At 53.0% G+C, this 20,934-nt stretch overlaps 1 protein-coding gene across 1 annotated transcript in view; it reads left to right on the top strand.

Annotated features, from left to right (window-relative positions):
• The first annotated feature begins 3,665 nt into the window (after positions 1–3,665).
• The window catches only part of oafa (OAF homolog a (Drosophila)), a 49,525-nt gene continuing 32,256 nt past the window's right edge, over positions 3,666–20,934 (top strand). The window contains exon 1 of the mRNA XM_041174579.1: positions 3,666–4,089. Within this exon, the coding sequence (XP_041030513.1) occupies positions 3,853–4,089 (237 nt within the window). The 5' untranslated portion in view covers positions 3,666–3,852. The remainder of the gene's footprint in view (positions 4,090–20,934) is intronic.

Raw genomic sequence — 20,934 nt, forward strand, 5'->3', positions numbered from 1 at the left:
TACCCCAGACTCCACTATCACCATCCTTGGGTATGTCCTGTCCCAACAGCAGGACAGGCCCAGCAGAGGTGGCAGCACAGTGGTGTACAGTCGGGAGGGAGTTGCCCTGGGAGTCCTCAACATCGACTCCGGATCCCATGAGGTCTCATGGTATCAGGTCAAACATGGGCAAGGAAACTTCCTGCTGATTACCACGTATCGCCCTCCCTCAGCTGATGCATCAGTGCTCCTCCATGCTGAACATCACTTGGACACAGAATGTACTCCGGGTGGGAGACTTCAATGTCCATCAGCAAGAGTGCCTCGATAGCACCACTCCTGACCAAACTGGCTGAGTCCTAAATGACATTGCTGCTAGACTGGGTCTGTGACAGGTGGTGAGGGAACCAAAAAACAGGGTAAACATACTTGACCTCATCCTCACCAACCTGACTGCCGCAGATGCATCTGTCCATGACAGTATCGGTAGGAGCGACCACCACACAGTCATTGTGGAGACGAATTCCCGCCTTCACATTGAGGATATCCTCCATTGTGTGGTACTGCCATCATGCTGGATGGGATAGATTTCAAACAGATCTAGCAACTCAAGACTGGGCATCCATGAGGCGCTGTGGGTTATCAGCAGCAGCAGAATTGTATTCAAACACCATCTGTAACCTCATGGCCTGGCATATCCCCCACTCCACCATTACCATCAAGCCAGGGGATCAACTCTGGGTCAATGAAGAGTGCAGGAGGACATGCCAGGAGCAGCTTCAGGCTTACCTAAAAATGAGGTGCCAACCTGGTGAAGCTATAACACAGGACTATTTGCATGCCAAATAACATAAGCAAGTGATAGACAGAGCTAAGTGATCCCACAACCAACAGATCAGATCTAAGCTCTGCAGTCCTGCCATATCCAGTCATGAATGGTGGTGGACAATTAAACACTCATTGGAGGAGACAGCTCCACAAATATCCCCATCCTCAATGCTGGAGGAGCTAGACTGGGCCTGCGGCAGGTGGTGAGGGGACCAAAAACAGGGTAAACATACCTGACCTCATCCTCACCAACCTGACTGCCATCAGTGCAAAAGATAAGGCTGAAGCATTTGCTACAATCTTCAGCCAGAAGCGTTGAGTGGATGACCATCTTGGCCTCCTCCAGTGGTCCCCAGCAGCACAGATGCCAGTCTTCAGCCAATTCAATTCTCTCCACGTGATATGAAGAAATGGCTGAAGGCACTGGACACTGCAAAGGCTATGGACACTGACAGTATTCCAGCAATAGTACTGAAGACTTGTGCTCCAGAACTTGCCACACCCCTAGCCAAGCTGTTCAGCTACAACACTGGCATCTACCCGGCTATGTGGAAAATTGCCCAGGTATGTCCTGTACACAAAAAGCAGGACAAATCCAACCTGGCCAATTACTGCCCCATCAGTCTACTCTCCATCATCCCAGTGAAGTAATGGAAAGGGTCACCAACAGTGCTATCAAACGGCCCTTACTTAGCAATAACCTGCTCACTGAAGCCCAGTTTGGGTTTCACCAGGGCCACTCAGTTCCTGACCTGATTACAACCTTGGTTCAAACATGGATAAAAGAGCTGAACTCCCGAGGTGAGGTGAGTGACTGCCCTTGACATCAAGGCAGCATTTGACTGGGTGTGGCATCAAGGAGCCCTTGCAAAACTGGAGTCAATGGGAATCAGGGGGAAAACTCTCTGCTGGTTGGAATCATACCCAGCACAAAGGAAGATGGTTGTGGTTGTTGGACATCAGTCATCTCAGCTCCAGGACATCACTGCAGGAGTTCCTCAGGGTCGTGTCCTCAGCCCAACCATCTTCAGCTGCTTCCCCAATGACTTTCCTTCCAAAGCCTGCTCACCAACTACAAGGCACAAGTCAGGAGTGTGATGGCATACTCCCCACTTGCCTGGATGAGTACAGCTCCAACAACACTCAAGAAGCTTCACACCATCCAGGACAAAGCAGCCCGCTTAATTGGCACCACATCCACAAACATTCACTCCCTCCACCACCAATGCACAGTAGCAGCTGTGTGTACCATCTACAATATGCAGTGCAGGAATTCACCAAGGCTCCTTTGACAGCACCTTCCAAACCCACGACCATTACCATCTAGAAGGACAAGGGCAGCAGATAGATGGGAACACCACCACCTGGAAGTTCCCCTCCAAGTCACTCACCATCCTGACTTGGAAATATATCACCGTTCCTTCAGTGTCGCTGGGTCAAAATCCTGGAACTCCCTCCCTAACAGCACTGTGGGTATACCTACACCACAGAGACTGCAGCAGTTCAAGAAAGCAACTCATCACCACCTCCTCAAGGGCAACTAGGGATGGGCTGTAAATGCTGGCCCAGCCAACGACACACATCTTGTGAAAGAATAAAATTGATCAGATTGGACAGCAATCCCTGAGGTCGGGGATTGACACCATTGGTCATGTATGGCCCTGGTTTAGAGGTTGATGCTCCTGTTTTGTTGTTACCACCTTGTTGTGGTGTTAATAGACCTATTTTGAGGATTATTGCCCCTGTTTGGAGGTTAATACCCCAGTTTGGGGGGTTTATGCCCCTTAGGAGGTTAATGCCTCTGGGGAGTTAATGTCTGTTTGGGGGTTAATGCCCCTAATTGGTGAGTTAATGCCCCTGTTCAGGGGTTTAATGCCTGTTGGGGATAAATGCCCCTGTTTTCAGAGGGAGTTAATGCCTGTTTGGGGAGTTAATAGCCTTGTTTGGGGGGGTTAATGCCTGTTAGGGGGTTAATGCCCCTGTTTGCAGGTGGGGGGGTTAATGCCCCAGTTTGTTGGGGGGAATAATGCCCTTGTGTGCAGGGGGGGTTAATGCCCCTGTGTGCGGGGGGGGGGGGGTGTTAATGCCCCTGTGTGCAAGGGGGGGGGGGTTGTTAATGCCCCTGTGTGCAGGGGGGGTTGTTAATGCCCCTGTGTGCAGGGGGGGTTAATGCCCCTGTGTGCAGGGGGGTTAATGCCCCTGTGTGCGGAGGGGAGGGTTAATGCCCCTGTGTGCGGGGGGGGGGGGTTAATGCCCCTGTGTGCGGGGGGGGGGTTAATGCCCCTGTGTGCGGGGGGGGGTTAATGCCCCTGTGTGCGGGGGGGGGTTAATGCCCCTGTGTGCGGGGGGGGGGGGGGGTTAATGCCCCTGTGTGCAGGGGGGCGGGGTTAATGCCCCTGTGTGCAGGGGGGCGGGGTTAATGCCCCTGTGTGCAGGGAGGGGGTTAATGCCCCTGTGTGCAGGGAGGGGGTTAATGCCCCTGTTTGCGGGAAGTGGGGTTAATGCCCCTGTGTGCAGGGAGGGGGTTAATGCCCTTCTTTGCGGCAAGGGGGTTTAGTGCCCCTATTTGCAGGGAGGTTAATGCCCCTGTTTGCAGGGTTGGGGTGGGGTTAATGTCCCTGTTTGCGTAAAGTGGGGTTAATGCCCCTGTTTGCAGGGAGGTTAATGCCCCTGTTTGCAGGGGTGGGGCGGGGTTAATGCCCCTGTTTGCGGGGGGGGGTCAATGCCCCTGTTTGCGGGGAGGGGGGGTTATTGCCCCTGTGTAGGGGTATTTGCGAGCCCCTTTCCCCGAGAAGGAGGCGGTTGCGGGAATTTTTGCTGAGCGGGGGCGGAGCTGCAGGAAGTGACGGGAAATCCCGGGAGGAGAATTTTGGAAAGTTTATTCCCGGATTCCGGGGAGAGTTTGGGATTTGAGCCGGGAAGTGTCCCGGGCTCCGGGGAGAGTTTGGGATTTGAGCCGGGAAGGGTCCCGGGCTCCGGGGAGATGCCGCCGGGGTTCCCGGGAACTTGGTTACGAGTTTGGGGAAGCTGCTGACTTGCCCCGCGATGCTCCTTCACTCTCCCCCGGGCTCGGTGCCTCTCCTCCGGCTGCTCCTGGCGGCCGCGCTGCTGCTCCCGGGACCGGGAGAGGCTGTGGCCGCGGGGCTCAGGGTCCGGGTCCGTTTGGCCGATGGACAAGTCGCCGAGGAGACGCTGGAAGCCGATACCGACTCGGACTCCATCAGCATCGAGTTCAAGAGAGGAGACGGCAGCCTCATCACCCTGATCGCCGACTTCAGACAGGTAGGAGGGGGACAGAGACACCCCCACCCTGGGGGACAGAGACACCCCCACCCCCACCCTGGGAACAGAGACACCCCCACCCTGGGGACAGAGACACCCCCACCCTGGGGACAGAGACACCCCCACCCTGGGGACAGAGACATCCCCACCCCGGGGAACAGAGACACCCCCACCCCCATCCTGGGGTCAGAGACACCCTCACTCCCACCCCCAACTCTGGGGACGGGAACAGAGACACCCCCACCCCCAGGGCCAGGGACTCCCCCACCCCCGGGGACGGGGCCAGGGACACCCCCACCCCCGGGGACAGGGCCAGGGACACCCCCACCCTCCCGGACGGGGCCAGGGACACCCCCACCCCCAGGGACAGGGCCAGGGACACCCCCACCCCAGGGAGGAAACTCCCAGAAACTTCTTTGAGTCTCCGCTCCTTTGCAATGTGGAGTCATTGGTGATGGTGTAAATGGGCGAGTTTTGGTAAGTCAGATCTGAGTAACATTGTCAGATTCACATTACTGTGAGGGTGGTGCAGGCCTCAGTAATTCCTCTGAGATTTGTTGACCAATATCCAAACCTTGGATGAGCTGCAATTTTCTCAAAGTTAAGCAGAAAACATTGTTTACAGTACCATGACAATCCACGCCCCCCCCCAATCCCATCCCATCCCATCCCATGCCTCAGTAATGAACAGAATTTGGGGGTAGTGAGGAGTCTGGCTCAGCCTGAAGGAGTGGCCAATGAGCGGGGTGGATGGGTGATTGTCCTGGTACTGTAAACAATGTTTCATGGTTAACTTTGAGAAAATTGCAGCTCATCCAAGATCTGGATATTGGTCAAGTAATCTCTGAGAAAAATTGCTAAGTGTCACTACTGTTTTTCACTCAATCCCTCACATTCATCTCTCACTCTGATTTTTGACTTTCCCCTTTTCCCACCTCTGACAGTTTTTCCTTTTGCTTCATCTCCCTCCACACCTACACCACATGGACTGCAGCAGTTCAAGAAGGTGGCTCACCACCACCTTCTCAAGGGCAGTTAGGGTGGGCAATCAAAATATTGGCCTAGCATGTGATGCCCACGTCCCATGAAAGAATAAAAAATGTTTTGCAGCTGCCACAGGAATCAGTCAGGAAGAATTCTTGATCAGCTGGGGAGTGAGACTTGGTGGAGAGTTAACAAACTACCTCCTGGGCACTGATGCAGAAACAGTTGGCGATTGAGCAGAATTCTGTTTACAAATCTGAGAGAGTGGGCATTAATCTTTGCCAGATACAGAGCCTGTGTGTGTCTCCTGTTGGACCCCTGGTTGTTGAGTTGTTTAGTTTTATAATTAGCTTAACGAAGCATCTGTACTTCACCTCATCACAGAATGGTTATAACCAATGTCCAGAAGCCCAACTTTTAACAATGCATCATGGGGACTATCTCAATTTTCAGCTTCCTCTATCAGAGTTATAAATACTATAGGAATCTGTGATACAGCTTGCTGTGGTTTTGTTTTAAATCATGGATTTGGTGAGCAGCTGTGTTCCTGAGCTGCACAATCCCCTAATTTCAAACTTTAATCCCCATCATTTCAGAATTTGTCCCCTGCTGAGTTTCTTGCTTGCACAATGTATTAGTCAGTCTGCACTTTGATGTCCACTTTAAATTGGCGAAACTCGAGGAGACAGTTCTAAACCCTGGAGGCAGTGCAGAGGACAACACATGGTGTCATTAAAAACTCAGAGGAAAGCTGTGCAGAAAAGTTTAATCTTGAGTATGATTTGTCAATAAAGCAGGTAAATAAGAATATGGACATTGGCTTATTGAATTAATGGATTTTGGAATGGAAAAGGCTTTGGATAATAAAAAGCAAATTGGAATAATTTAAGGAACAGTTGAATGGCTTAACAGTGGGAATGGAATTTAACGGACAGTTGAGGGGATCAGTGCTTGAGATCTTTCCACATCTATATCAACATGTGCCTCATATTGCAATACATTTCAACAACAACTTGTAATAGCGCTTTTCATGTAACAAGACATCCCAAGGCACTTCCCTGACATTATTAAACAAATTCCCTGTGTGAGCCAATATTTGGGTAGGTGGCCAAAATCTTGGTCAGAGAGAGAGGTTTTAAGTAGCATCTTACAGGAGGAGAGTGAAATGGAGTGATTCCAGAGCTTTGGGCATAGGCAGCTGAAGGTGTGGCCACCAACGTTGGAGTGATTAAATTGGGGATGTTCGGGAGGCCAGAATTAGAGGGACGCAGAGATCTCGGAGCATTCCGAGGCTGGGAGAAATTCCAGAAAAAGGTGGAGACCTTGCTAAGCGAGGTGGTCAATATGGAGGAGGGTGGAGGAATTACTGAGGGGAACAGTTAATGCTGAAGACCTTTGAATTAATGTCAGAGTGACAGCTCCCTGAGGGCTGAGTGCAGCATCCCCTTCAATCCAGGACTTGCATGGTTTTAAAAAAAAATTCAGAACTGGCAGAATAAAAACTCTTAATTATTGTGACTTTTTAATTATCAATAACTGGCATAAGCACTACTGAAACTGTGTCATGCTGTGACTCATTCTGCCACTATGATGTGAGCTGTCTTTGTTTAGCTGCTGATGGGAGGTCTGCTGGATCAGGAGTTATTGTTGGGCCATATTCCTCCTTAATGGCTCATTTCCTTCCTACTTGTCCCATGATGCCCATTCCCCCCTCTCCCCCCGACCCCCCTCCCAAGCATCCCCCGGTGACTCGGAGCCAAGGGGTGGGGATCAGTAGGCAGAGAGACTTGTTCATTTCTTTTTGGGTGTTTGGCAGCCTCTTTCTTGGGCAGTTACTCTGTTCAGTGATCTGAGACAACCTTTATGGGAATGGACTCCCCTCCTCCATCCCTTCCCATATATCTGGATGATGTTGTGGGAACAGGAGGGTAATTCCCTTGTGATTGGGAAGGGGCCTATGTTTTACCCATATGTCAGTCAGTCTCTCTCAGTTAACTGTGAATGAGAAATAATGCTGTTTTTTTTTATTCATTCATGGGATGTGGGCAGAGCTAGCTGGGCCAGCATTTATTGCCCATCTCTAATTGCCCTTGAGAAGGTGGTGGTGAGCTGTCTTCTTGAACCGCTGCAGTCTATGTGGTGTAGGTATTTCCACTGTGCTGTTAGGGAGGGAGTTCCAGGATTTTGATCCAGCGACAGTAAAGGAACGGTGATATATTTCCAAGTCAGGACGGTGAGTAACTTGGAGGGGAACTTCCAGGTGATAGTATTCCCATCTCTCTGCTGCCCTTGTCCTTCTAGATGATAATGGTCGTAGGTTTGGAAGGTGCTGTCAGTGGAGGCTTGGCGAGTTGCTGCAGTGCATCTTGTAGATGGTACACACTGCTGCTACTCTGTTTTGGTGGTAGAGGGAGTGAATGTTTGTGAATGTGGTGCCACAAGGGGCTGCTTTGTCCTGGATGGTGTCAAGCTTCTTGAGTGTTCTGGGAGCTGCACTCATCCAGTCAAGCGGGCAGTATTCCATCACACTCCTGACTTGTGCTTTTAGATGGTGGACAGGCATTGGGGAGTCAGGAGGTGAGTTACTTGTTGCAGGATTCCTATCCTCTGATCTGCTCTTGTAGCCACAGTATTTATATGGCTAGTCCAGTTCAGTTTCTAGTTAATGGTAACCTCTAGGATGTTGATAGTGGGGCATTAAGTGATGGTAATGCCATTGAATGTCAAAGGGCGATGGTTAGATTCTCTTGTTGGAGATGGTCATTACCTGGTACTTGTGCAGTGCGAATATCACTTGCCACTTGTCAGCCCAAGCCTGGATATTGTCCAGGTCTTGCTGTATTTGGACATGGACTGCTTCAGTATCTGAGGAGTCATAAATGGTGTTGAACATTGTGCAATCATCAGTGAACATCCCCACTTCTGACCTTATGATGGAAGGAAGGTCATTGCTGAAGCAGCTGAAGATGGTTGGGCCTTGGACACTATCCTAAGGAACTCCTGCAGTGATGTCCATAAGACGTAGGAGCAGAAGAAGGCCATTTGGCCCATTGAGTCTGCTCTGCCATTTAATGAGATCATGGCTGACCTGATGATCCTCAACTCAACTTTCCAGAGCTGGCTAGGCCAGCATTTATTTGCATCCCAAATGGCCCTTGAGAAGGTGGTGGTGAGCTGTCTTCTTGAACTGCAGCAGTCCATGTGTGTAGGTACACCCACAGTGCTGTTAGGAAAGGAGTTCCAGGATTTTGACCCAGCGACAGTGAAGGAACGGCGATATATTTCCAAGTCAGGATGGTGAATGACTTGGAGGGGAACTTACAGATGATGGTTTTCCCCATTCCCTTACTGATTAAAAATCTGTCAGTCTCAACCTTGATTATACTTGATGTCACACTCGGTCAAATGCTGCCTTGATATCAAGGGCTGTCACTATCACCTCACCTTGGGAGTTCAGCTCTTTTGTTCCTGTTTGAACCAAGGCTGTAATGAGGTCAGGAGCTGAGTGGTCCTGGCAGAACCCAAACTGAGCGTCAGTGAGCAGGTTATTGTTAACAAGTGCCGCTTGATAGCACTGTTGATGATCCATTCCATCACTTTATTGATGATCGAGAGTAGACTGGTAGGGCGGTAATCGGCCGGCTCGGATTTGTCCTGCATTTTGGTGTACAGGACATACCTGGGCAATTTTCCACATAGCCGGGTAGATGCCAGTGTTGTAACTGTACAGGAACAGCTTGGCTAGGGGCACAGCAAATCCTGGAGCACTAGCCTCCAGTACTATTGCTGGAATATTGTCAGGGCCCATTGCCATTGCAGTATCCAGTGCCTTCAGCCGTTTCTTAATATTACGTGGAGTGAATTGAATTGGCTGAAAACTGGCATCTTTGATGCTGGGGACCTCCGGAGGAGAATGAGATGGATCATCCACTTGGCACTTCTGGCTGAAGATTGTAGCAAATGCTTCAGCCTTATCTTTTGCACTAATGTGCTGGGTTCCTCCATCATTGAGGATGGTGATATTTGTGGAGCCTCCTCCTCCAGTGAGTTGTTTAATTGTCCACCACCATTCACGACTGGATGTGGCAGGACTGCAGGGCTTAGATCTGATCCGTTGGTTGTGGGATCACTTAGCTCTGTCTATCACTTGCTTCTTATGCTGTTTGGCATACTGTATTATAGCATCACCAGGTTGGCACCTCATTTTTAGGTATGCTTGGTGCTGTTCCTGGCATGCCCTCCTGCACTCTTCACTGAACCAGGGTTGATCCCCTGGCTTGATGGTAATGGTAGAATGGAGGATATGTCGGGCTATGAGATTACAAATTGTGTTTGAGTACAATTCTGCTGCTGCTGGTGGCCCACAGCACCTCATGGATGCCCAGTCTTGAGTTGCTAGATCTGTTTGAAATCTATCCCATTTAGCACTGTGGTAGTGCCACACAACGCGATGGAGGATATCCTTAATGTGAAGTCAGAACTTTCTCTCCACAACGACTGTGTGGTGGTCACTCCTACTGATACTGTCATGGACAGATGCATCTCTGACAGGAAGGTTGGTGAGGATGAGGTCAAATATGTTTTTCCCTCTTGTTGATTCTCTCACCACCTGCCGCAGACCCAGTCTAGCAGCTATGTCCTTTAGGACTCAGCCAGCTCGGTCAGTAGCGCTGCTACCGAGCCACTTCTGGTGATGGACATTGGAGTCCCCCACCCAGAGAACATTCTGTGCCCTTGCCACCCTTGGTGCTTCCTCCAAGTGATGTTCAACATGGAGGGGCACTGATTCATCAGCTGAGGGAGGGTGGTAGGTGATAATGAGCAGGAGGTTGCATTGCCCATGTTTGACCTGATGCCATGAAACTTCATGGGGTCTGGAGTCAAAGTTGAGACTCCCAGGACAACTCCCACCCGACTGTATACCACTGTGCTGCCACCTCTGCTGGGTCTGTGCTGATGGTTAGACTTTTCATTCCAGATTTTAATTGATTGAATTCAAGTGGTGGGATTTGAACCCGGGTCCCCAGAACATTACCCCGAGTTTCTGGAATACTAGTCCAGTGACAAGATGACAATGCCACCGCCTCCAACTGTTCAATTCAGAAACACTTTAATTCAGTGGGGCAATCGTACACAACACATTCTGAGGAATCAATTGAACCTCTACCAATGAACTGTTAAAATGAAGTATTGGTGCATCAGCCCATTTCATCTTAAGCTCTCCCTGACCGGAATATCACGCCGCGCTGCTGCAGCCCCACATAGTGGCAGGAGGTGAGTAAGAAACAGAGGCAATACCGGCTTTCGCTTCAATCCCTTGAATCCCACACCGCTGCAATCAGGGATGTGAAGAATGAACATGGCAAACTTGGTGTGTTGATCTGTAATTGTTTTTAACTGTTTCATCTTGTGATGAAGTGAAGTAAGAATCAGCCCCATGCTGCCCATTGGATGTGTTGCTGCTAGTTTGACGTTTGATTGTTCTGGGGAGTGGCAGGTTCATTGTGTTTAGTATGTAGCTCAGTGCCTTTATTTGCGGGAATTTTTCAGGCAGCAGATTTATTAAATGCTGTCTTCCTGTGGTACATCACATGTGATTGTAGTGATTTACCTATGGAAAGGTGGGTGTTACAGCTCAGGTGGATTCCCAGAAGACGTTTGCTAGCTCCACGCTGGGTGTGCCCTCAGCTTTGCAGTAACTTGTCCTAGTCCTCCAGGAAGTGTCTTTAAGATTAATTATTCACTTGTCATTTCAGCCTTCAGCCAAGCCCTCAGGACTTTGTTTTTTAATCCATTCATGGGAAGTGAGCATCACTGGCTGGGCCAGCATTTATTGCCCATCCCTAATTGCCCTTGAGAAGGTGGTGGTGAGCTGCCCCCTTGAACCGCTGCAGTCTATGTGGTATAGATACACACACAGTGCTGTTAGGGGGGGAGTTCCAGGATTTTGACCCAGCGACAGTGAAGGAACGGTGATATATTTCCCAGACAGGATGGTGAGTAGCTTGGAGGGGAACTTCCAGGTGGTGGTGTTCCCATCTATCTGCTGTCCTTGTCCTTCTAGATGGTAGACGTTGCTGGTTTGGAAGGAGCCTTGGTGAATTCCTGCAGTGCATCCTGTAGATGGTACACACTGCTGCTACTGTGCGTCGGTGGTGGAGGGAGTGAATGTTTGTGGAAAGGGTGCCAATCAATGGGCTGCTTTGTCCTGGACAGTGTTGGGCTTCTCCAGTGGTGTGGGAGCTGCACTCATCCAGGCAAGTGGGGAGTATTCCATCACACTCCTGACTTGTGCCTTATAGATGGTGGGCAGGCTTTGGGGAATCAGGAGGTGAGTTACTCGTCGCACGATTCCTAGCCACTGATCTGCTTTTGTGACCACAGTATTTATATGGCTAGTCCAGTTCAGTTTCTGGTCCATGATAAACCCCAGAATGTTGATAGTGGGGGAATTCAGTGATGGGAATGCCATTCAATGTTGAGAGGTGATGGTTAGATTCTCTCTTGTTGGAGATGGTCATTGCCTGGCACTTGTGTTACTTTGTGAAAATGTTACTTGTCAGCCCAAGCCTGGATATTTTCCAGGTATCTTGCTGCATTTGGACATGGGCTGCTTCAGTATCTGAGGAGTTGTGAATGGTGCTGAACATTGTGCAATCATCAGCGAACATCCCCACTTCTGACCTTATGATTGGAAGGAAGGTCATTGATGAAGCAGCTGAAGATGGTTGGACCGAGGACACTACCCTGAGGAACTCCTGCAGTGATGTCCTGAGAATGAGTTGATTGGCCTCCAACAACCACAACCCGTGAGCAGGTTATTGCTAAGTAAGTGCCGCTTGATAGCACTGTTGATGACCCCTTCCATCACTTTACTGGTGATCGAGAATAGACTGATGGGGCGGTAATTAGCCGGGTTGGATCTGTCCTGCATTTTGCATACAGGACATACCTGGGCAATTTTCCACATTGCTGGGTAGATGCCAGTGTTGTAGTTGTATAGTAACAGCTTGGCTAGGGACGTGACAAGTTCTGGATCACAAGTTTCAGTACTATTGCCAGAATATTGTCAGGATCCGTAGCCTTTGCAGTATCCAGTGCCTTCAGCTGTTTCTTGATATCATGTGGAGTGAATCAAATTGGCTGAAGACTGACATCTGTGATGCTGGGGACCTCCAGGGGAGGCCGAGATGGATCACCACTCAGCACTTCTGGCTGAAGATTGTAGCAAATGCTTCAGCCTTGTCTTTTGCACTGATGTGCTGGGCTCCTCCATCATTGAGGATGGTGATTTTTGTGGAGACACCTCCACTAGTGAGTTGTTCAATTGTCAACCACCATTCATGACTGGATGTGGCAGGACTGCAGAGCTTAGATGTATGAATAATGGGAAACAAAGCAGCAGGTTAGCATGTGGGGGGGGGGTGGATTCAACTTCATGGAAAATTATGAAAAAACTGAAAAGAAAGCAGAATCCATTAGAGGCTATTAAAGTCCCCAGAACACAAAATAGGACAGAGTGTTTGGAAAGGGCTAGGAATCTAACTTCAAACACATCAGATAAAGGGACAACAATGAGAAGGGGGATGGGAAATACAGGACTGAAGGTGTTGTATCTGAATGCACGCAGTATATGAAATAAGGTAAATAAGCTTGTGGCATAGATTGAAATTGGCAGGTATGATGTAGTGGGCATCACGGAGACATGGCTGCAGGGGGATCAGGACCGGGAGCTAAATATCCAAGGATATACATCCTATCAAAAAGATAGGCAGGCTGGCAGAGGGGGTGGGGTTGCTTTGTTAGTATGAAATTAAATTAAATTGATAGCAAGAAATGACGTAGGGTCAGATGATGTAGAATCTGTGTGGGTAGAGTTGAGGAACCACAAAGGTAAAAAACCATAATGGGAATTATGTACAGGCCTCCGAACAGTAGTCAGGATGTGGGGCACAAGATACACCAGGAGATAGAAAAGGTGTGTAAGAAAGGCAAGGTTACAGTGATAATGGGGGATTTCAATATGCAGGTAGACTGGGAAAATCAGGTTGGTAGTGGATCCCAAGAAAAGGAATTTGTGGAATGTCTACGAGATGGCTTTTTGGAGCAGCTTGTGGTGGAGCCCACTAGGGAACAGGCAATTCTAGATTTAGTGATGTGTAATGAGGCAGATTTGATAAGGGAGCTTAAGGTGAAGGAACCCTTAGGAGGAAGTGACCATAATATGATAGAATTAATCTTGCAATTTTTGAGAGGAAAAAGCTGGAATCAGATGTAATGGTATTACAGTTGAATAAAGGCAACTACAGAGGTATGAGGGAGGAGCTGGCCAGAATTGACTGGGAGATGAGCCTAGCAGGAAAGGCAGTGGAACAGCAATGGCAGGAGGTTCTGGGAGTAATTTGGGAGACACAGCAAAAATTCATCCCTAGGAAGAAGAAGCATACTAAAGGGAGGACGAGGCAACCATGGCTGACAAGGGAAGTCAGGGACAGCATAAAAGCTAAAGAGAAAGCATACAATGCGGTGAAGAGCTGTGGAAAACCAGGGGATTGGGAAGCCTACAAAGACCAACAGAGGACAACTAAAAAAGAAATAAGGAGGGAGAAGATTAAATATGAGGGTAAACTAGCCAGTAATATGAAAGAAGATTGTAAGAGGTTTTTTTAGATATATAAAGGGTAAGAGAGAGGCAAAAGTGGACATTGGGCCACTGGAAAATGACGCTGGAGAAGTAGTAGTGGGGAACAAAGAAATGGCGGAGGAACTGAATAGGTACTTTGCGTCAGTCTTCACGGTGGAAGACATGAGTAACATCCCCAAAGTTCAAGAGAGTCGGGGGGCAGAGGTGAGTATGGTGGCCATTACCAAGGAGAAGGTGCTAGGAAAACTGAAAGCTCTGAAGGTGGATAAACACCCGGACCAGATGGATTACACCCCAGAGTTCTGAAGGAGATAGCTGAAGCGATAGTGGAGGCGTTAGTGGTGATCTTTCAAGAATCACTGGAGTCAGGGAGGGTCCCAGAGGACTGGAAAATCGCTAATGTAACCCCCCCTGTTTAAGAAAGGAGTGAGGCAAAAGACGGGAAATTACAGACCAATTAGCCTGTCCTCGGTAAGATTGGTAAGATTTTAGAGACTATTATTAAGGATGAGATTTCAGAACACTTGGAAGTGCATGGTAAAATAGGGCAAAGTCAGCATGGTTTCATAAAGGGAAGGTCATGCCTGTCAAATTTGTTAGAATTCTTTGAGGAGGTAACGAGTAGGTTAGACAAAGGAGAGCCAATAGATGTTATCTACTAGGATTTCCAGAGGCCTTTGACAAGGTGCCGCACAGGAGGCTGCTCAGTAAGATAAGAGCCCATGGTGTTAGAGACAAGGTACTAGCATGGATAGAAGATTGGCTGTCTGGCAGGAGGCAGAGAGTGGGGATAAGGGGGTCCTTCTCAGGATGGCAGCTGGTGACTAGTGGAATTCTGCAGGGGTCAGTGTTGTGACCACAACTTATTACTTTATACATTAATGATCTAGATGAAGGTACTGAGGGCATCCTGGCTAAGTTTGCAGATGAAACAGATAGGTAGAGGGACAGGTAGTATTGAGGCGGCCAGGAGACTGCAGAAGGATTTGGACAGGTTAGGAGAATGGGCAAAGTGGCAGATGGAATACAACGTGGGGAAGTGTGAGGTCATGCACTTTAGTAGGAAGAATAGAGGCATAGACTATTTTCTAAATGGGGAGAGAATTCAGAAATCTGGAGTGCAAAGGGACTTGGGAGACCTAGTCCAGGAATCTCTTAATGTTAACTAGCAGTTTGAGTCGGTAGTTAGGAAGGCAAATGCAATGTTGGCATTTATTTCGAGAGGAATATAAAAGCAGGGATGTGCTGCTGAGGCTTTAAAAGGCTCTGGTCAGACCACATTTAGAATATTGTGAGGAATTTTGGGCCTCGTATCTCAGGAAGGACGTTCTGGCCCTGGAGAGAGTCCAGAGGAGGTTCATGAGAACGATCCCAGGAATGAAATACTTAACACATGAGGAACGTTTGAGGACTCTGGGTCTATGCTCGATGGAGTTTAGAAGGATGAGGGGGGATTTGATTGAAACTTACGGAATACTGAAAGGCCTGGATAGAGTGAACGTGGGGAAGATGTTTCCATTAGTAGGAGTGACTAGGACCTGAGGGCACAGCCTCAGAGTAAAGGGAAGACTTTTTAGAACAGAGATGAGGAGAAACTTCTTTAGCCAGGGAGTGGTGAATCTATGGAATTCATTGCCACAGAAGGCTGTGGAGGCCAGGTCATTGAGTGTATTTAAGACTGAGATAGATAGGTTCTTGATTGGCAGGGGGATCAAAGGTTATGGGGAGAAGGCGGGAGAATGGGGTTGAGAAACTTATCAGCCATGATTGAATGGTGGATCAGACTCGATGGGCCAAATGGCCTAATTTCTGCTCCTATGTCTTATGGTCTTATGCTCCATTGGTTGTGGGATCCCTTAGCTCTGTCTATCACTTGCTGCTTATGCTGTTTGACACACAAGTAGTCCTGTGTTATAGCTTCACCAGATTGACACCTCATTTTTAGGTATGCCTGGTGCTGCTCCTGGCATGCCCTCCTGCACTCTTCATTGAACCAGAGTTGATCCCCTGGCTTGATGGTAATAGTAAAGTGGGGGATATGCTGGGCCATGAGGTTACAGATTGTGTTTGAGTACACTTCTGCGGCTGCTGATGGCCCACATTGTCTCATGGATACCCAGTCTTGAGTTACTTGATCTGTTTGAAATCTGTCCCATTTAGGATGGTGGTAGTGCCACACAAATGATGGGGGGTATCCTCAATGTAAAGCCAGTATCTTGTCTCCTCAACACCATGAACAGATTCATCCATTTATTTCAAAGCTTTTTGTGGGATCGCTCTGTGCGTGGTTTGTCATGTTTGGCAACGTTGAACTGGGAGGAGTGGAGCAGTGGAAGGGGGCCCAGGGTGTGCGGAGGGGGCGTGGTGTGTGTGGTGGGGTGCTCAGTGTGTTTGTGTGTGTTGTGGGGGGCTCAGTGTGTTTGTGTGTGTTGGGGGGGGGTGCTCAGTGTGTTTGTGTGTGTGGGGGGGGGGGGCTCAGTGTGTTTGTGTGTGTGTGGGGGGGTGCTCAGTGTGTTTGTGTGTGTTGGGGGGTGCTCAGTGTTTATGTGTGTGTGGTGGGGGGTGCTCAGTGTGTGTGGTGGGGGGGCTGCTCAGTGTGTGTGGTGGGGGGGCTGCTCAGTGTGTGTGGTGGGGGGGCTGCTCAGTGTGTGTGGTGGGGGGGCTGCTCAGTGTGTGTGGTGGGGGGGCTGCTCAGTGTGTGGTGGGGGGGCTGCTCAGTGTGTGTGGTGGGGGGGCTGCTCAGTGTGTGTGGTGGGGGGGCTGCTCAGTGTGTGTGGTGGGGGGGCTGCTCAGTGTGTGTGGTGGGGGGGCTGCTCAGTGTGTGTGGTGGGGGGGCTGCTCAGTGTGTGTGGTGGGGGGGCTGCTCAGTGTGTGTGGTGGGGGGGCTGCTCAGTGTGTGTGGTGGGGGGGCTGCTCAGTGTGGTGGGGGGGCTGCTCAGTGTGTGTGGTGGGGGGGGCTGCTCAGTGTGTGTGGTGGGGGGGGCTGCTCAGTGTGTGTGGTGGGGGGGGCTGCTCAGTGTGTGTGGTGGGGGGGGCTGCTCAGTGTGTGTGGTGGGGGGGGCTGCTCAGTGTGTGTGGTGGGGGGGGCTGCTCAGTGTGTGTGTGGGGGGCTGCTCAGTGTGTGTGGGGGGCTGCTCAGTGTGTGTGGGGGGCTGCTCAGTGTGTGTGGGGGGCTGCTCAGTGTGTGTGGGGGGCTGCTCAGTGTGTGTGGGGGGCTGCGCAGTGTGTGTGGGGGGCTGCGCAGTGTGTGTGGGGGGCTGCTCAGTGTGTGTGGGGGGCTGCTCAGTGTGTGTGGGGGGAGGGGCTCAGAGTGTTTGGTGGGGGGGGCTCAGAGTGTTTGGTGGGGGGGGCTCAGAGTGTGTGTGTGTGTGTGTGCGCGGGGGGCTCAGTGTGTGTGTGCGCGGGGGGGCTCAGTGTGTGTGTGCGCGGAGGGGCTCAGTGTGTGTGTGCGCGGGGGGGCTCAGTGTGTGTGTGCGCGGGGGGGGCTCAGTGTGTGTGTGCGCGGGGGGGGCTCAGTGTGTGTGTGCGCGGGGGGGCTCAGTGTGTGTGTGCGCGGGGGGGCTCAGTGTGTGTGTGCGCGGGGGGGGCTCAGTGTGTGTGTGCGCGGGGGGGCTCAGTGTGTGTGTGCGCGGGGGGGCTCAGTGTGTGTGTGCGCGGGGGGGCTCAGTGTGTGTGTGCGCGGGGGGGCTTAGTGTGTGTGTGTGCACGGGGGGGCTCTGTGTGTGTGTGCGTGCGCGGGGGGGGCTCAGTGCGTGTGTGTGTGTGTGCGCGCGGGGGGGCTCAGTGCGTGTGTGTGTGCGCGCGCGGGGGGGCTCAGTGCGTGTGTGTGCGCGGGGAGGGGCTCAGTGCGTGTGTGTGCGCGGGGGGGCTCAGTGTGTGTGTGTGCGCGGGGTGGCTCAGTGTGTGTGTGTGCGCGGGGGGGCTCAGTGCATGTGTGTGTGTGCGCGGGGGGGGCTCAGTGCGTGTGTGTGTGTGCGGCGGGGGGGCTCAGTGCGTGTGTGTGTGTGTGCGGCGGGGGGGCTCAGTGCGTGTGTGTGTGTGCGGCGGGGGGGCTCAGTGTGTGTGTGTGCGGCGGGGGGGCTCAGTGTGTGTGTGTGCGCGGGGGGGGCTCAGTGTGTGTGTGCGCGGGGGGGGCTCAGTGTGTGTGTGCGCGGGGGGGCTCAGTGTGTGTGTGCGCGGGGGGGCTCAGTGTGTGTGTGCGCGGGGGGGCTCAGTGTGTGTGTGCGCGGGGGGGCTCAGTGTGTGTGTGCGCGGGGGGGCTCAGTGTGTGTGTGCGCGGGGGGGCTCAGTGTGTGTGTGCGCGGGGGGGCTCAGTGTGTGTGTGCGCGGGGGGGCTTAGTGTGTGTGTGCACGGGGGGGCTCTGTGTGTGTGTGTGTGTGCGCGGGGGGGGGCTCAGTGTGTGTGCGCGGGGGGTCTCAGTGCGTGTGTGCGTGCGCGGGGGGGGCTCAGTGCGTGTGTGTGTGTGCGCGCGGGGGGGCTCAGTGCGTGTGTGTGCGCGGGGAGGGGCTCAGTGCGTGTGTGTGCGCGGGGGGGCTCAGTGTGTGTGTGTGTGTGCGCGGGGTGGCTCAGTGTGTGTGTGTGCGCGGGGGGGGGCTCAGTGTGTGTGTGTGCGCGGGGGGGGCTCAGTGCGTGTGTGTGTGCACGGGGGGGGCTCAGTGCGTGTGTGTGTGCGCGGGGGGGCTCAGTGCGTGTGTGTGTGCGCGGGGGGGCTCAGTGCATGTGTGTGTGTGCGCGGGGGGGGCTCAGTGCGTGTGTGTGTGTGCGGCGGGGGGGCTCAGTGCGTGTGTGTGTGTGTGTGCGGCGGGGGGGCTCAGTGCGTGTGTGTGTGTGCGGCGGGGGGGCTCAGTGTGTGTGTGTGCGGCGGGGGGGGCTCAGTGCGTGTGTGTGTGCGGCGGGGGGGCTCAGTGCGTGTGTGTGTGTGCGGCGGGGGGGCTCAGTGTGTGTGTGTGTGTGTGTGCGGCGGGGGCGAGCGTGTGTGTGTGTGTGTGTGTGTGCGGCGGGGGGGCTCAGTGTGTGTGTGTGTGTGTGTGTGCGGCGGGGGGGCTCAGTGTGTGTGTGTGTGTGCGGCGGGGGGGCTCAGTGCGTGTGTGTGTGCGGTGGGGGGGCTCAGTGCGTGTGTGTGTGTGCGGCGGGGGGTGCTCAGTGCGTGTGTGTGTGTGCGGCGGGGGGGCTCCGTGCGTGTGTGTGTGTGCGGCGGGGGTGCTCAGTGCGTGTGTGTGCGCGCGGGGGGGGGGCTCAGTGCGTGTGTGTGCGCGCGGGGGGGTTCAGTGTGTGTGTGTGTGTGCGCGCGGGGGTTGCTCAGTGCGTGTGTGTGTGGGGAGGGGGCAAAGTTTGTGTGTGGGGGGAGGCTCAGTGTGTGTGTGTGAGGGGGAGGCTCAGTGTGTGTGTGTGTGTGTGGGGGGAGGCTCAGTGTGTGTGTGTGAGGGGGAGGCTCAGTGTGTGTGTGTGTGAGGGGGAGGCTCAGTGTGTGTGTGTGTGAGGGGGAGGCTCAGTGTGTGTGTGAGGGGGAGGCTCAGTGTGTGTGTGTGTGTGGGGGGAGGCTCAGTGTGTGTGTGTGTGGGGGGGGGAGGCTCAGTGTGTGTGTGTGTGTGTGTGGGGGGGGGGAGGCTCAGTGTGTGTGTGTGTGTGTGTGTGTGTGTGTGGGGGGGAGGCTCAGTATGTGTGTGCGTGTGTGCGCAGGGGGGCTCAGTGCGTGTGTGCGCAGGGGGGCTCAGTGCGTGTGTGTGTGGGGAGGGGGCAAAGTTTGTGTGTGGGGGGAGGCTCAGTGTGTGTGTGTGAGGGGGAGGCTCAGTGTGTGTGTGTGTGTGGGGGGAGGCTCAGTGTGTGTGTGTGAGGGGGAGGCTCAGTGTGTGTGTGTGTGAGGGGGAGGCTCAGTGTGTGTGTGTGTGAGGGGGAGGCTCAGTGTGTGTGTGTGTGAGGGGGAGGCTCAGTGTGTGTGTGTGTGTGGGGGGAGGCTCAGTGTGTGTGTGGGGGGGAGGCTCAGTGTGTGTGTGGGGGGGAGGCTCAGTGTGTGTGTGTGTGGGGGGAGGCTCAATGTGTGTGTGTGTGTGTGTGTGGGGGGGGGGGAGGCTCAGTGTGTGTGTGTGTGTGTGGCGGGGGGGGAGGCTCAGTGTGTGTGTGTGTGTGTGTGGCGGGGGGGGAGGCTCAGTGTGTGTGTGTGTGTGTGTGGGGGGGGGAGGCTCAGTATGTGTGTGCGTGTGTGCGCAGGGGGGCTCAGTGCGTGTGTGCGCGGGGGGGCTCAGTGCGTGTGTGCGCGGGGGGGGCTCAGTGTGTGTGTGTGTGGGGGGAGGCTCAGTGTGTGTGTGTGAGGGGGAGGCTCAGTGTGTGTGTGTGTGTGGGGGGAGGCTCAGTGTGTGTGTGTGAGGGGGAGGCTCAGTGTGTGTGTGTGTGTGTTGGGGGGGGAGGCTCAGTGTGTGTGTGGGGGGGAGGCTCAGTGTTTGTGTGTGAGGGGGAGGCTCAGTGTGTGTGTGGGGGCTAGGCTCAGTGTGTGTGTGTGTGTTGGGGGGGGAGGCTCAGTGTGTGTGTGTGTGTGTGTGTGTGTGTGTGTGTGTGGGGGGGGGGGGAGGCTCAGTGTGTGTGTGTGTGTGTGTGTGTGGGGGGGGAGGCTCAGTGTGTGTGTGTGTGTGGGGGGGAGGCTCAGTGTGTGTGTGTGTGGGGGGGGAGGCTCAGTGTGTGTGTGTGTCTGGGGGGGTGAGGCTCAGTGTGTGTGTGTGTGTGTGTGGGAGGCTCAGTGTGTGTGTGTGTGTGTGGGGTGGGGAGGCTCAGTGTGTGTGTGTGTGGGGAGGCTCAGTGTGTGTGTGTGGGGGGAGGCTCAGTGTGTGTGTGTGTGTGTGTGGGAGGCTCAGTGTGTGTGTGTGGGGGTGAGGCTCAGTGTGTGTGTGTGGGGGGAGGCTCAGTGTGTGTGTGTGGGGGGAGGCTCAGTGTGTGTGTGTGTGTTGGGGGGGGCTCAGTGTGTTTGTGTTGGGGGGGGTGCTCAGTGTGTTTGTGTGTGTTGTGGGGGGCTCAGTGTGTTTGTGTGTGTGGGGGGGGGTGCTCAGTGTGTTTGTGTGTGTGGGGGGGGGTGCTCAGTGTGTTTGTGTGTGTGGGGGGGGGGTGCTCAGTGTGTTTGTGTGTGTGTGGGGGGGTGCTCAGTGTGTTTGTGTGTGTTGTGGGGGGCTCAGTGTGTTTGTGTGTGTGTGTGGGGGTGCTCAGTGTGTTTGTGTGTGTGGGGGGGGGT

This window comes from Carcharodon carcharias, chromosome 25 (assembly GCF_017639515.1).
Source record: "Carcharodon carcharias isolate sCarCar2 chromosome 25, sCarCar2.pri, whole genome shotgun sequence".
In the NCBI taxonomy this organism is placed as follows: domain Eukaryota; kingdom Metazoa; phylum Chordata; class Chondrichthyes; order Lamniformes; family Lamnidae; genus Carcharodon; species Carcharodon carcharias.